General features: G+C 31.1%; 1 protein-coding gene across 2 annotated transcripts; it reads left to right on the forward strand.

The window, feature by feature from the left end:
* Positions 1 to 1,035: 1,035 nt before the first annotated feature.
* LOC108692318 (pinin) lies at positions 1,036 to 15,502 on the forward strand. 2 transcript variants are annotated; one of them, XM_018200517.1, is made up of 5 exons: positions 1,036 to 1,339; positions 6,966 to 7,158; positions 14,177 to 14,350; positions 14,564 to 14,858; positions 15,055 to 15,502. In XM_018200517.1, exons 1-5 carry the CDS (start codon positions 1,185 to 1,187, stop codon positions 15,369 to 15,371), a joined length of 1,134 nt encoding a protein of 377 aa, XP_018056006.1. In that variant the 5' UTR covers positions 1,036 to 1,184; the 3' UTR covers positions 15,372 to 15,502. The 2 variants fall into 2 exon arrangements, with proteins under 2 accessions (XP_018056006.1, XP_018056007.1); XM_018200518.1 differs by lacking the exon at positions 1,036 to 1,339 and adding an exon at positions 3,097 to 3,107.
* Positions 15,503 to 17,071: the final 1,569 nt, after the last annotated feature.

Genomic DNA, 17,071 nt, shown 5'->3' on the forward strand with positions numbered 1-17,071 from the left:
TATTTTTTCTTGATTTCATTTATGGTAAGAGACATTATTCCCTGAAATTTCTTAATAAAAGTGACGTAATAAGATTATATTAAATAAATTACAAAATACAAATAAAAATAATGTTATTCAGCAGGAGTAGAATAATAAAATAAGATATAAAGAATTAGAAGAAAAGATGTAGACTTTATCAACAGTTGTAAAAAATGTTCCGATTCATATGAAAAACTTCCATAATTTTCTAAAAAGTTATAAAATTATTTATAAATTCTGAAAAATTTTGAGAAAGCTTTTATGATTAGAGCGATATTACAATTGTCGAAATGAAATCGAAAAAAAATGTCGATTCGATCTTTGAACGAAAATATTCAAAATATAAGATGACGTATCACAAATTTATACCAAAAATATTAAAAATATATCAAACTCTTATTCACACTCTCTACATAATTTTTTGTCACTCGAATACCTTTTTCTGATCTATTGATACAGTTTGCCGCAACGCAACAAGACATTTTATAAATTTTTTTGCCTTCGTTAATATATAATATTTCAGTTTTTTTATATCCTTCTTTTCGTCTCTTAATCTTATGATAAAATTTGAAGTGCGAAAACACATAAATACGAAGCTACAAGGTTGCCAACAGCTTAGAAACTATAACCTATAACATCGTAACGATGTTATAGGTTATGTAACCATAACCTTCTCAGCTCAGCGGCGGAATGGAGAAAAAAGCAAGGAATGGGGAAAAAAGTAACAATAGCGGATATGCGAATATTTACATTTATAGTGTCTTATTAATACTTCCGCCATATTCCTAATGCCCGTTTCCACCAATGTAGATTAACTTCAGTTCAACTTACTCTTCGTCTTTTTCTCGTTCTAAAGATTAGAAAAAGATGAAGAGTAAATTGAATCGAGATTAAAATTAATCTACATTTGTGGAAATGGGCAAGTGTACAAATCGATACATGCGCAGATCACAAAAAAGTTCACTGTCGCTGCTATGATTATACTATAGCGCTAGTGTGCCGGAGGCATGACACAGGTCAATAATGTTCATCTACTCTTAATAAATCTATGCCCAATTCACAATTTAGAAAATCAGAAATTTTTCCGATCTCTAATCAACTTGTCAACATTATTCTTTGTTGAAAAAATTGGTTTTCTGTGTTATTAAGTGTAAAAGTTTCTAATGAGGAAGTTAGATTGTCAAGAGTTATGGGGAGCCGACAGATTAGAAGCACAGTTAGAAGTTGCCCGCGATGGACTTCGTGGTCTCGATCGTAGCATTCGTAAAATTTTGGGCCGTGATCTTCCTGATGGCGAAAGTGGTCCATTGCAGTCTAGGTTATATTTAATTTTAAAAAATCTTTAATATTTATTTTCTAGGTTTTATTCATATTAAATTATTAAATACTTTTAAAAACATTTTATAATAAAATTCTTGAAATATTTTAACAATTTATGTATTGCAGTATGTAACTTTTACTATCATGAACTTTTTTACACTTTTATCTAATTGTTATTTTTGTACTATTTGTATTACATTTTTGTTTTACATTTGTATGTTGTATCATCACATTTATATCATTTCTATCATATATAAGTGTGTTAAATAATATATTCATACATTTTTTATCAGTGATTTCTTTTAATAAGTGATCCACAGTATGACACAATAGATCATTACATCCTTGTTTTTTGTCAATGTTAAATAAAAATGACATGATCATTGTGTCGCATTGTGTCACTTGTTGGAAGGCACACATAGTTTTCTTTCATGTAATTTAAGATTTGTTTTTATATCCCTATGTAAGGACTGATTGCATTAGTGTCTGTTTCCTGCATTAGATTGCACTAAAATTCTCTTACTTTCAACAAGTATCAAATATCCTGTATCAAGTATCCTGCATAATAAGTTTGGGAACACTACATTTTACACGTTTGTAAATAATTATTTAATTGAAAAAAAATGAAATAAAAGTACATATATTTATACATTATCTATAATATAACATATGTATGTATGTACTTTTATTTTGTCTTTTTTCAATTAAAAATTTAATAACATGCTATTAAAATATGAAATTTTAATTAAAATTCATATGAAATCTGATTCTTTGAGGCCATTTTTCAATTTTTATGGAGACAAAATCAACTTGCGACTTAAATAGTTTACTACTTTTATAGAAACCGTTAAACTACAATTAAATGACTTGTATATATACAATGAACATTGCCAAACACAATGACAATATACACATAAACAATAGACCAAAGCACGAAATTCAAATCTTGAGCGCTTCGATGCTGTGAAATGATTGTCCAACATATTCTCGGCATGTACAAGCTTATAGGTGTTCTAGATAAATGCTTATCGTCATTTAGACGTCTTACGAAGTATTTAAATTATATATCGATCCGCCACAGTATAATCATATCCAGTAGCAACAATAAATTTTTTTTTGTGCAATTTTTAGTGCTTATCGGTTCGTGCACTTATGCCCATTTCCACCAATGTATGTTAACTTTAATCTCGGTTCAACTTACTTTTCAACTTTTTCTAATCTTTAGAACTAGAAAAAGAGTAAGTTGAACTGAGTAAATCTACATTGAAACATGTATCGATCGCTGTCATGTAATGACTTTCCTGTAAAACGTAGAATATTCCCAAACTTATGAAGGATACTGTACCTAATTAGTTCAATCACAGAAAACAGATCTTTGCACTAAACTGAATTAGTAAATAAATGTTCTATTTTTCTATTCCTGCACTAAAATGCACTAAAACTCTCTTTTTCGCTTTCGACAAATATCAAACATACATCTATTTCACTTTGAATTCCAAAAGTGTACACTGGTTTAGCCACAGAAAATAGACCTCAAAACTGACGAGTGTAAGTATATATAAGTGTAGGCAAGAAATAAAAAATATTCTAGTACAAGATAGAATGGCGTTCCATATTATTATACATTTGTTTTTTATTGCAGCACTAGAATTGCACTGAACTGAACTAAAACTGAGCAAGGGCATAGTATAAATAGGCAATATAAAATGTATAGTACAGTCATCCATGATGGACATGAATTATTAGATTCATTTAATGAATAAAATGTAATTGCAATTCCACTATTTTCACAATTTTAATCAAAGATAATAATGGTAAAAAATATAGATGATATATATTATTACATTTAGATAATATTATTAATAATGTATATATGTAATAGTTGTATTTCGCTGAACAGCCATTTCTAGGTGTCTTGCACTGCTTGCACTAACTCTAAATCTAGTGCAGCCAGTGAACTTTTGCACCGAATTTTCCTATATTGCAATAAAGAACATTTTAGGACACAAATTTTGCAATAAAGAACACTTCAATATACATTTATTACATTAGTTCAGAAAATTCAGCAATAAAAAACAAATCTATTGTTTATACAGAAATATTAGATTCGTTTGATAAAAACAGAAAGTATTAATGCAATTCCATTATTCTTAATAATGAAGACAATGATATGAAATATTTTTATATGTAGGCTTAGTATCATATTTATCTATTTTTAGATTATTTATAGATTTTGCATTATTTGTACAAAGTCTGTTTTATATGGCTGAACTTGTATACATTATAGTCTGAGAACTGACTTTCTATGGCTGCATTCCACTTGACGCTCACAACGCTCATGGAATCATTTTATTCATTCTTGTCATTTATTAAATGTTAATGACAAACGATGCTTGTGAATGTTGCGAGCATAGACATAATAAGAATAGATTGAGGTTTGAAAGACTAGGTAGGAAAGGATGGACAATGGATACCGTGTAGCATTCTCTTTCTGACTAGAAAAGAATGGAAAGGAGAAGTAAGATGTGAATAACTTGTTCTCTATTTAATATTTATCCTTTGTCCTTTTTTGCCTGATCTTCATATCAAAATAAAGGACATGCTCGATCTATTCTTGTTATGTCTATGTTTGCGAGTGTTGTTAGATGGAACGCAGCCTATGTAATTTGTTACCAGTCTGCAAAATCGAGTTCAATATCTACAGTATCTGCAAAATCGAGTTCAGAAATACAAGAGTAGACTGTTAGATTGTCATTTTCACATAAAATTATTGGCACATAATTTTTAAATTTTTAATAACTGAAATAATTAGTTATAAAACGTTGATGGGTGATTAAAAATCTCTTTCTTATAAACTTATTCTTCAAAAAAACTTAGCCGGTATTAAATGACGTAAGGGCATCTTATTTTTTGACATATTTGATCCGTAGCCGAGCAATTTACGCAATCATTTTGCGCAGTCAGGTATTGTTACTACTTTTTAATTAATTCACACTATTATCCAAAGAAGTTTCAGGCGATATCAAATGACGTTTATGCATCAGGATTTTTAACGACTCTACGGAATGTGTTTCCGTATCGCGGCTGATCCGGACAGCCAGGCATTAACTTTTCTCTTCTCCACTATCTAGACTTAGACAAACAGCACACAAATTTTCAGCTGGTATCAAATTATAGGGAAAATCTTCATTAGTTCCCGGACTATTAAGCTGGAAACATAATGCTCAACTTATCAGAAATTATGAATAATCATAGAATGGATGCTTTCTGATAGGTTGAAATCTCTTATTCCCTATTCCTATTGCCTGTGCTTTTTATTGTGTTTCCAGCTTTAACGCTTACACTAGACCTGTTCTTTTTAGCTGAACTTTTTGTACAGTTTCTTTTCTCTTTCTCTCCAATGTGGAGAGAAAAATAAGAAAAATGACTCGTGCAAGAACTTTGCTAAAAAGAATAAACTTAGTATTGCCACCGACAAGATATTCTGTTAAAGACTGCTGGTCTTACTGAAGTTTGCGTGACTGTTAAAATTTAAATGAAACTAAACTAGGAACCGGTTGTTCCACCTTTTGATAAATTTTACTTATGAGATAATTCATGCATGTGATTGGGTAATCTTACTACTTACCCAACAGATAAAATTTACCAAAAGAATGGAACAACTGGCCCTAAAAGTAAGAAACATAATAACATGACTAAAAGTAAGAAAAGTAATAATATAGTATTAATTTTATGATTTATTAGTTTTGTAGATATGTATATATGTTTAAAATCGAATAACACACGATTTTTATTTAAAAACTGTAATTTTAATATTATTGTTCAAATTTGATTATTAATAGAGATGGTAACTGTAGAGAAAAAAATTATAATTTTGTAGCAATGTATAAGATATTGTAGTATTATATAAATAAGTATATGTACTTATTTATGGAGCACTTAATAAAAAATCGTGAATTTAATAATGTATTATTCAAATACTTATGTCAATAATCGCAAATTTATATCAATTATCGACAATGTCATTGTTTTTCAATTATCTCCAAACCCCGGAACTCTATTTGATAGTCATGAACTTTGCCCACGGCTGGCCGTCTTTAAAATTCGAGGAATACGCACCGAATGCCTCTAAGTTGATAAAAATTAGTTTTAAATTGTTTAAAATATGCTTAATCGACATTTTTAACATGTTTAAACATGTTTTTTTATAATACTGTTTCACAAGGATATATGAAGCATTAAAAACATCTTTGAGAGACAAAAAAACAATATTTTATTCTTAAAAAAAACATCTTTTATCTAATTTGCTCCAAATATCATTCCTTATTGTTCATCGAATGTTAAATAAGGATAAATTGATCTTGGAGATTATTCGGCGTATATTCTCAGACGCAGCCTAATAGTATCTCGTCGGTGATATCGCTAATATCATTTTGAGGACAGTAAAGGAAACATAATGAAACACAATGAAAAATACAAGCATTAGGAAAAGAGATTTCAATCTATCATAAAGCGTCCATTCTAGTACAGAGTGCATCAAATTCCGGACAAATTTCAATTTAAATTTTCCGCTATTGTGCCTCCGCCAGAGGTTGTTGTTGGCGTCCGAGAAAGCCTGATGTTTCTAATAAACAGTCATATTCTCAAAAAATAATCGCAATGTTGAAACCAAGTGCGGAGTATAATCGAAAAGCCAATCATCGAAGGCCTTCACGCTGGGCGCTCAGCGGAAATAATTTGGTTCTTTGAATATCCGAGATCAACTGTTTATGACGTTATGGCAAAATATATGGCTTTAGACAGTCCAACAAAGGTTCCAATATGCCAGCGAGAAAGAGTCACTTGAAAGAACGTACCGCGAGAACCCCTTCCCCCCTCCCCCCTTGAAAGCGCTAATTTCAGATGATCCAGGGCAATCGTTGCGCGTTCTGATGGATGTAATAAAGTCCTAGATATGGCGTCCGGAAGGTCATATGTTTTTCAGCAGGATGATGTACCGGGTCATACGAGTCATTTTCAAAATTGGCTTTCAGACAACGTCGTATGTTTTAGTCTAAGGAATTCTAACCTCCCAACAGTCCAGATTTAAATTCCTTGGACTATTACGTATGGAGCGTAGTTGAAAGTGTCACAGACAAATCTCGGCATCCCAATGTGACGTCATTAAAGACCGCTATTGAGGCAGCATTCGTCGGCATGGACAGCGCTACATTACAGCATGTGTGCAAACATTTCAGACCGAGAATAGAGGTCATTCAAGTTAACATTTCAGATCGAGAATAGACATCATTCAAGTTAAGTGGGGGATATATATAATAATTGTGTTCTACAGAGATCCCCCAAGTGGCACGTAAAAGGATTTTTTGTAATATTTAATTTTTCATTAAAAACATTTTATTTAAAGAATTCGATTTGTCTGGATTTTGGTAACGCACCCTGTATATGATTTTTAATAGATTGAAATTTGTTATTTCCTGCTCCTATTATCCGTGCTTTTCATCATGTTTCTGGTTTAAACGATTTAGTGTAATAAACGTGAAACGATATTTCTTGAATTAATGCAATCAGTGAGGAACACACACAGAAAATAAAATAAACCTTTAGTTTGATTTATTCTTTTCTAGAATTCCTCAAAAACGACTATTGCAAGAAGATCGTCGAAGAGCTATAACAGAGTTCATGAATAATGAATTAGCAGGAGGCAAACGACGTTGGCAAAGTTCTAATGCAGAACCAAAAACAGTTTTTAGTCGATTAAGTGCACGTGTTCCATCTACTGCAGATGATAGTGCTGATGAAGACGATAATATTACCAAGGTAATTTATTTACGCATGAGAAGTGATAATAAAGTTTTAAAAATAATTTTGCTTTCACTAAGGTGACAACATTATAAGTTGTTACTTCCCGTAATTCCCACCGCTGTGTAATTTGAATCTCCTATATGAAAAAAGTAAATTATCAAATGTACAATCATTATTCAAGTTTCTAGATAAGTGTGAGTGCTTATGATGCTAGTAACTAACTGTATATTTGTCTTCAGTGATTTCAAATATACCAATATTATAGCAATACGCTGAATATAGGTAATACTGCGTGTGTGCGTGCGTGCGTGCGTGCGTGCGTGTGTGTGTACATGCCAACGGTTTTATAGCAAAATAGTAGTATCAAACAACTAAATAACAACAGTTATCTCATATTGTCGGCAATTTATATTGTGTCCTAGATTATTATAGCAACATAATAGCAATAACATGAATTTTGATGAAGATTTTAAAGTTATTGGCAAAGTTACTGCCTAAAATTATCATATCACGAAGGTATCGATTGTCAACAAATACAGACTTAGTTGCAACAATTCTAACAATACATTTATTTGCAAGCAACAAGCTAAATACATTGTTGTCTGGACTTGTCACAATATTGTGTTTCGTGATATAAGAAAAATGAAATGCAATTTAGAGTAATGAATGATAACATTTTTTAGAAAAATCCTAGTCGACTTTTTATAAATATCTGTTGATGATTCATTACTTTTCACGAAATGTCACAACTTTTCTCTAAATTATGTTCTATTTTTCTCTTAATATGGGATTAAAACATATCTTTATAATAACTGAAATAATTGAAATTCGTGCAGGTAGAAGGTTCAGATTACACAGCGATGAAAAAAAATCAACAATGTGATTTTGAAACAAAATTAATTTTGAAACTTTATTGTTATATCTCGTATATCTTAAAAATAATAAATATTTTGTTTATTCTTAATGTTTTTTAATATCAAAATCACGTGCTATTTTGGACTCGTCTAATATTTCTTTCTTTTTCAATTAATTTAAATTTTTACATAGGCCTTTAGATTTTTGTGATTTTTAATGAATAATGATTATAAGTACAAGTAATTTTACTTTATGGTAACAACCCTTGCAAAAATCCAGATTGTATAAACTTCTGAAAACAATTCATGCTCATTTGCCACGATGTATATGAATGCTTTTAAGGGAATCCTAAACGGTTAGTCATATTGAAAGCGGCACTTACACACAGACGATTTATGTGTCATTGACAGTACATCAATATCTCATTCACGCATATATATAAATTTTCGTGTATTACAACAATTATGTTTTAATTAAACGTTCAAATCCAATTTTAAGAACTTCATGCAAACTACTAATCTGTGGACTACTATTTCGTAAGTATAGATTCCACAGTTTTTATAGGAAGCAAATATTGTTACGACGTGACAATTCTGGAGCGTCATATTGAATTAAGAAACAGTGATGCGAATTTCAGCCCGTTTGCAATACGGTTAATAGCATGAAGAAGACATAGGCGGACACACAACGCATGTGCAAGTATACATGGATATGAATTCATCGTAGAGAATGTACTTTCTTATATCTTCTTTATGTTATTAACTGTGCAGCAAGCGGATTGAAATTCGCATCACTGCTAAGAAATGATAAAAAAGATCTCAATTTCGAAATATTTTGTCGTTCTCAGCACGGACGCGTATACTTTAATCCTTGAAAAAGATTTTTTGAATCAGTAAGAGAGGAAAAAAAAATTGTTACAAAAATTGTATGATTTAATCGATAATACAGATGGCTTCAGGCTGAGTACTCAGTTAAAAACTCCGCGTTGACAGTGGCACAGAATCAACAGTTGGAATTAGGCATGTGATTAGCGTCACCAATTGACGGCCTGCCGTAACCGTAGCCACATACGCAAGCACGAGCCCATGTCCGTATGCCTGCCTTCAGCGCGCTGAGAGTGAACGAGAGCAAGAAAACGTCCATCCTTCTCATTCTAGTTGTATTATTTCAAGCGATCGAAAATGCTTTCTCTGCAATCTCAATCGCTTGATATATAATGAGGGGCGATAAGCATTCTAGATAACGTATAAATTTTAATAAATTGTAGCAATAGTATACTTCTTCCATTAAGTCTAAATGCCTAAGCACAAAGATGACCGTAATTGAATTGGAATTGGAATGTAATCGTAGTTATAGATTGACCAAAACATTGTGCGTTGATTCATGACTACGACTAACGTTTTATGACTCGATTATGATTTGTGCTGAAGCCTTAATCCTTCGTGATCACACCTCTTAAGAATTTTATGTTGGTCAAAGGGGCAAAATGACCTCAACATTTTAATTGATTACCGTATTTATAATTTTTGTTCTTTAAAATCACAAAAAATACTAAAGATTACTTTAAACATTACAGAATAACATTAAATATTATAGAATATGAAAATACAGTGGCTTTTTAAAATTTTTAATTATAATATATTTTAAAAAATCGCAAAGATTGACGTCCAAGGAACAACATACGATTGAAGGTACAAAAATGATATCTTAAATTTCGGATAAATGGCAATTTAAGTTCTCTTTTAAAAAAAATTTAGTAATATAAAGCTTCACACTTTTTTTGGACCTCCTAAACTTTAAGTGACCATAAAGAATTAATTCAGAATAGTATAAATTATGTCGTCACAATTTATGAAAATATTAATAAACTCGAATTGCAAGAGATTGGTATGGTCGAGCTCGTAGGGTGCAAGATCAGAACATTGGAAATTCCAAGTTCAATCTCGATTTTTTTCTTTTTTTAATAGTTTTTTTCTGAAATAAATAATCAAGTTAGTAGTAAACATATATTAAGTCAAATATATTTTCATATAATTTTTGAAATAATTCGTGTATGAGAGTTTTAAAACAACAATTGTAAAAAAGAAATTTATTCATTAGACATAAAAAACTATTTAAAAACTGTAGAACATATAAAGACTTTTATTTGTACATTATTAAACTACATTGACATTATATTTATTATTTATATTAATAATCTTGTTTTCGAAATTTTAATTATCAGAATTTTAAATGATAGTTAAGCCTGCCGCTATATAGTTTATTGGGCTATGGTGTCATTAAGTTTACTTTAAATGAAATCCGTTTTCCTTTAAAAAAATCTGAAAAACGCGTTTTTGTAATGACGTTTATCAAATACGCTTGGTATCGATCAATATTTTGTTTTAAATATTTTAATAATTATTTACATTAAGGCACATCGCGCCGATGACTTTGACATATGTTGTCAAGGTTGTCATGATTCTAAGTAACTTTGCCTTAATAACTAGGCGGCCTCTTATAATTTTTGAAATATTTAGATTTAAAAGCCTAATTTGTGTAAATCTTTCTACACTCCCAAAAAAAAAACAGAAAATACTAAAAAAATTTGAGAAAATTTTTTTCTTTCAAATGATCATAACATGGTAAATGTTCATTATATAATGAACATAAAAATGCAAAATGAAGTTTGAAATATCTATTTTAAGAATCTTTAAATGAGAATTGTACTAGGCCATTATTTTCACAATGAATGATAAAATGAGAAAATACAAAAGTGATAATCAAAAGTTTAAATTTGCGATAGTATGAATTAGATGTCACAGTTTAATGGGGCAACACGTATATGAAAGTATAGAAATTATATCTTTAAATCGTTTTTTTTTTTATCGAGCTTAATACGATAATTTTTCGCTGAATTATTTCCGAATTTAAGAATTTAACTGCTGTCAGCTCAAATTATTTTATTTCTTCCCAATATGAACTGTGTGGAATTTGTCTGGTCGGAACATCATTGTGTATATGTGTGTGTACGCGCACGCGTATGCGTGTTGTTGACTCCTACCTATTCAAGAATGTCACATTGGGAGTTGTGATTTTAATATACGTCTTAGGTTTTCAAAGACAGTCCACGTCAAATCTATTCCGGGAGAGTTCACATGTTTGGTCGTCTTTGATATTTTATGGCGTAAATATTTGTAAGATGTCATTTGCTCTATGTAACTTCCGTCAATGTTTATATCTGTAGGAATGTTAGGATGATTGGTTCTTTGATGGTGCAGGGATCGAGATTAAAGTGAGAAAATACTCGTCTTCTTCGATTTACAATGCTTTTTAATGCACAAAATACGTATACTCATTGATACTCGTACAATGTAATCCCTTTGGATCGTTTCTCTAAACTGACTCACTGGCTGTCCTCCTGCGAAAATCAAAGATATTGGCAAAAATCGCTTATATTGGCAAAGACCGATTATAATATCATGATGCTATCTCGTAGCAGTCTCAGCAATGAAGAGAGTAAGAAGACACATACACTACGAGTCATAAGTTCATGTCCATATGCACTTGCGCATGCGTGTTCGCCTATACCCTCTTCATGCTATTAACCGTGCTGCAAGCGGACTGGAATTCGTATCGTTGCCTCTCAGATGTCGCCGATCCCGCGGCTATTGTTTGATCGGCATTTCTCACACGACGTTGACTTAGACACTGACGTTTTTTCTTTTATAAAAGATGTTAACTCGCAGGTTTCATCCATATACGTCAAAAGATAATACTACATATCTTTACTGAAAATAAAGTTTGTCATTAGTTTAGTCTTTCAATGTTGATTTTTAGACCTACTTTTTGAAAGATTATAAGAAATTTAGAGGACAACAGAGAAGCTCTCAGGGCTGTGTGGCTCAGTGGCAGGATGGAAGTCTACTATTACGGAGGAGATCAAATCTCGGATCGAATCTCGGCGCCCTAATATTTTTCTCGTCTTGTCGCTTATTTCTTACAAGATTTTATTCATTCTCTCCAGCATTGTTTTGGCATCAATATACTCAGAGATTAGAACTATGTCGTCTGCAAATCTTAAATAATTGAGCATTTTATCATTTATATTTATGCCGAGAGTTTATGAATTTTCATATACAGAGTGTCTCAGAAATAAGGTAGGAGCTGCATTGGGGTCGTAGAATGGACCTCTGTCGAGTGATGGGCCGTGTTACAAATTCGTACGACGCGGCTTCATCACATTGGCTTTCCTTTTTTAATTCGAAAACTACAGCGAATATCTCAAAATGGTATCAGACTTTTTTTATTCCTCTTGACCATTCTATGCCATGCGGCTCCTACCTTATTTCTGAAACACCCTGTATACACAACCCCTGTATATTACAACAGGGTTGTAAATCTTTGGGGCGATAGTGTCGCTCTCCCCTCTCTATATGGAATTTATCAATGTCTTTATGGAGCTGACACTTGCTGTAGCATTCTCGTACATATATTTGATTATTGCAGTGTACAGTAGAGTCTCTTTAAATTTGGCCCATAAGAGTGGAATGCCAAAATTATAGAGGTATCTTCTCTACAGCACGAGTCTATGAATCATCACTTTCGCGAACGCAGTTGCGTATGCTAATCTGTCAAAAGCATGCAAAAGCACTACAATGTACATAACTTTAAAAGAACAAGTCATATGTACATACGTATCACATATCATGTATTACAAAAAAATACATTACACAAATAGTTATATATAATCTGCCTATGGAATTACATTACACTGTGAGAATCTAGTACAATTAGGTGCAGATGCGCAACACATATCCAGCCTATCATGGCAGGGAAGGGACATGACATTAGTGTTTGTAAAAGTACGTGTGAAGAAAGCAAAGATCATAGAAGTCAAATTTAGAGAATCTCTATTGTATCGGTCTATTCTAAAGTCAGTGGTGATCTATTTTGCTAGTACTTCCAGTATCTGAACGTTTATTGTGTCAAACACTTCTTTGTAGTCCATGAACGCAACTTACAAATAACTCGATCTTGTACATATTCCTAAAAAGACATTGAAGGAATAATTCATATTAATATGAAGATGTGGCATTAATACATGTAATAAAGATTTTTCAAGAAGTAGCTATATTTATGAAGACAAGAATATAGATCTTGTATCGGTAATAATAGAAGAAACAAATACAAATACAGCTTTGGAATAAAAAAAACGAATTCTTAAAGTACGTATGAATGTCTCCAGTATTAACATTTATTAATTATATAGTCCTTATTTTAATTTCAATATAAAATGTTGAAACCAAACGAATAGATTACAAAGCACATAGGTTGTAGTATTCTCGATAATTTCCCCCATTTTTATGTATTTAAAATATCTCTTCAGAGTGCTGTCCCATGACAATCAGAATTTCGGAAAACGAAATCTTGAAAAAGTAATAGAGTGGAGATCAAATCAATCAGAATTATTGGGATACATTACTATTCGTCTGCACATATATGTCAAATACACGATTATCGAAATTTAATTTCTATACATTATAAAAATTCATTATTAATAAATAATTGTTCGATAAGTATTCATTTTTCCAGTATATAAATATAATCATTTACTTATATTGTTAAGGATAAAATTGCGTGCTTGTCGATTCGAAATTTTTTGTGAAGATTCTCTATGGAGCGACTTTCTCGGAAATGTTGGAAAAATGCTGGAAAAATGCTGAAAAAATAATAGAATAGAACAAATTCACTATTTTAAAACAAATTATCTACTTTAAAAAACAAATTTACTGTTTTCAAAATACAAAAATAATGTAAGAAAATAATTTGTGTTTTTAAAGTAATAAATTTGTTTTTTTAAATCAATGAATTTGTTTATAAAGTAGTGAATTTGTTTTTAAAATCGTGAATTTGTGTTTTAGAGCAGAGAACTTGTTTTAAAATAGCAATTTTTTTACCACAACACATACTTGCATCGTAGTGTTTCACGACTGCGACAGATTTCTTAACCTCAATAATCATAACTTTTAACTTTAACTTTAATATCTCAGTTCGCGGGACAGAGCGACGCTTATTTCTGCCAGATTCTTTCATTTCATGCAAAAATGCGTTGAATAAATCTAATTTTATTGATTTTTTAGATGATTATGCTAAACTGTATAATTACCAAACTAATATGTATTTTGATGTTATTAAGCCTGCTGTATCATCCAGAGTAATAGCTACTCCTCGAGAAATTCCTTCACGTCAAGAAGTTATCAGACGAGAAAGAACAGATGAGCGTAGTCGACAAAGAAATAAACGAATGTTTGGTGCACTTTTAGGTACTTTACAAAAATTTAGACAAGAGGAAACTAAACTCAAAGCGAAGGTAGGATATATTTTAATTTAATCAATAGCTTATCATGAAGTATAATGCTTTTTAGGCTTTCACAGGTATTATCTCAAAGATATCAGAAGATTTGAGTTATCACCGTATTTTCCCTGGCAAGATTCATGAAATGTTGGCGTTAGCAATAGATGAAAACACGGCGATAACTCGCAAACCTTCTAATGTTTTTGAAATATAATATTTAATTTGCAGGAAGATAAAAAAGCAGAAGTGGAAGCTAGAGTAGAAGAAGCTAGAAGACGAGAAAAAGAAGAATTGCGAAGAGAAAGACAACAATTGTTTTTGTCACGAAAACGGCAATTGGCTGAAGTGCGAACATTGGAAGCAAAACTTGCACGTAGTCGACAATTTCAAGATTGGCGCAATGCACAGTTACCTCTTGCTTTATTTATTAAAACACACGCACAACCTTCTATTTATTATATACCAAAACGTAAACACCCACAAACAGACATGTTATTAGCGCAATCCACGAAAGAACTTCATGGTTAGTAATCTCATAAATATTAGGTCTGTTTTTTATAGCTAAATTAATTTATACATTGTATCTAAAATGAAATAAATCTTTGAAGTTTGGTAAAAGTCAGAAAGTTTAATGCAATACAATAACAAAGAACAGTCTTATTAGTGTAAATTCATGTATGTGTATATTTATGCAAATTATATTTTTTGTATTGTTTCAGAGGAAATTGAAAAAAGAGAAAAAGCATTGGTTGAAGAATTAAATCTAATAGAGATTCAGATAGGATTAAGCAAGCATTCACAAAACTTTGAAGCATCTTCATCTTTACATACTGTAGAAGCTCCACGTTTACTAGAAGAGGGTGAAGAAAATCGAGATCCTAATCCAGAACATAATATTGAGGCTACAATCAATGATAATAATGATAATGCTGATATTTCAATAGAGTCTGTAATAAACGAAAATTGTGATGATCATACAGAGAAAAAGGAAGAAGTACAATTGGATCAAATTCAACATGATGTAAACAATGGCTAGTATATTTGCTACAATAAAAAGTTGTACATATTATGTACAGCCAATGGTCTGATACAAAATGAGGTTTTCATAGTAAGAGAATTTTCATAGTCTTCAAGTATTGTTTTATGATTGTGTAATTAAAGACATCCCAAAAGATCAAAACTTGTAATTTTATTAACATACAAATTTATAATTCAATTTTATGACTTTAAGTCATGATGGAAGGATAATGTGAGCAATTGGACAGTGTTTCTTTCTAAATCTCTGCCCTCTGTCTATGGACTGTTAATAAGATTTAAGAGCTACCAACTGTGAATCGCGAAACATGGAGTGGTATTCATAGTTTTTTGCATTTAAGACTGTCTTAAATCTTACAGTCGTAAAATGTTATAAGTCAACACGAAGACTGTATTAACATCTCAAAATATATTTAAGACAGTTTTAAAATAAAAATAGATTATGAATATCGTCCTATATTTAGCGTTTTCCAATTGGTAACTTCGCCCTTATGAACAAAGAGGACAGAATTTAGAAAGACATTTTCCAACTGCACACACTATGTTATCCTTTCCACAATGCTTTCATCTTTAATAATAAGAATCTTACTGGACCGCATTGCATTTGAAAATTCAACAATAAGGAATAGAAATAATAATCTTAACGGTCAAAATTAGATCCTTAAGGCTTACTACTCAGTCAAGAACTCTGCTGCGTTGACGGTGGCGACACAGAATTAGACGGCAGTCTGGCGAAACCGATAGCCACACATTTAAGCACGAGCCTATGCGGCGCGCCGAGAATGAACGAGACAGCGAGCTCCTTCTCACACTAATCACTTGTTTCAAGTAGACCGAAAATGTTTTCTTGGCATTCTCCGTTCAGCGGCCCTAGGCAACAATAAGGGGCACTCTAAATAACAAGTTTAAATTGTAGTATAATGTACCCCTCCTCTTAATCCAGAGATGATGGAAAGAGGTTGATAGAAAGATGTCTTAGTCAACTTATCGCTTTGCCGAAAAGACAACTTGAAAAAGACATTCTTTCGTCATCTTTTAGTATTTTATGCTCTCTGGATATATATCATATTTGTAATCATTCGCATTGAGCGTCAATTGGTTTTTTGGACTTATAAATACAATTAAACTACTGTAGTAATATGAATTAAATTGACAAGCTATTTTAATAATTTGATGCTTAATCAAACAAAAAATGTTAATGAAAAATTATGTAAATTTTTTTGCAATATATATTATAACAAATTGCACTCAGTGCGCACTGATGCACATTAAAGTCGTCGTACACAAAATAATGAAAAGATATGTTTACACATAAATATAGAAATCGATTAAATCCTGAAATACTTATTTTATTACATTATTACGTAAAATATGTATTTTATAATTCAAAATATTTGCATTTTACTTTTATATTCAAATTAAATCAATGAACAACGGCTTTAATATGCACTCATACGCAGTGTTTTCAATTGAATTCATCATTAACTTTTTCATATGCTATTGTATATGACGACATATAGATCAGTAAAATATGTTGAAAATTTCAACTTTTATATTAATAAATTATAAATCTTGATGACTGTTTTAAGATCCATTTTTACTGAATAACGACAGAGAAACAGTGTACTTAATATTGAAAAATATTTAAGTATCAATTTCCTAACTTTTTAAATTGCAATGCAAATAATATAATTGAAAGGA

The sequence above is a fragment of the Atta colombica genome, unplaced genomic scaffold (assembly GCF_001594045.1).
Source record: "Atta colombica isolate Treedump-2 unplaced genomic scaffold, Acol1.0 scaffold69, whole genome shotgun sequence".
Taxonomy (NCBI): domain Eukaryota; kingdom Metazoa; phylum Arthropoda; class Insecta; order Hymenoptera; family Formicidae; genus Atta; species Atta colombica.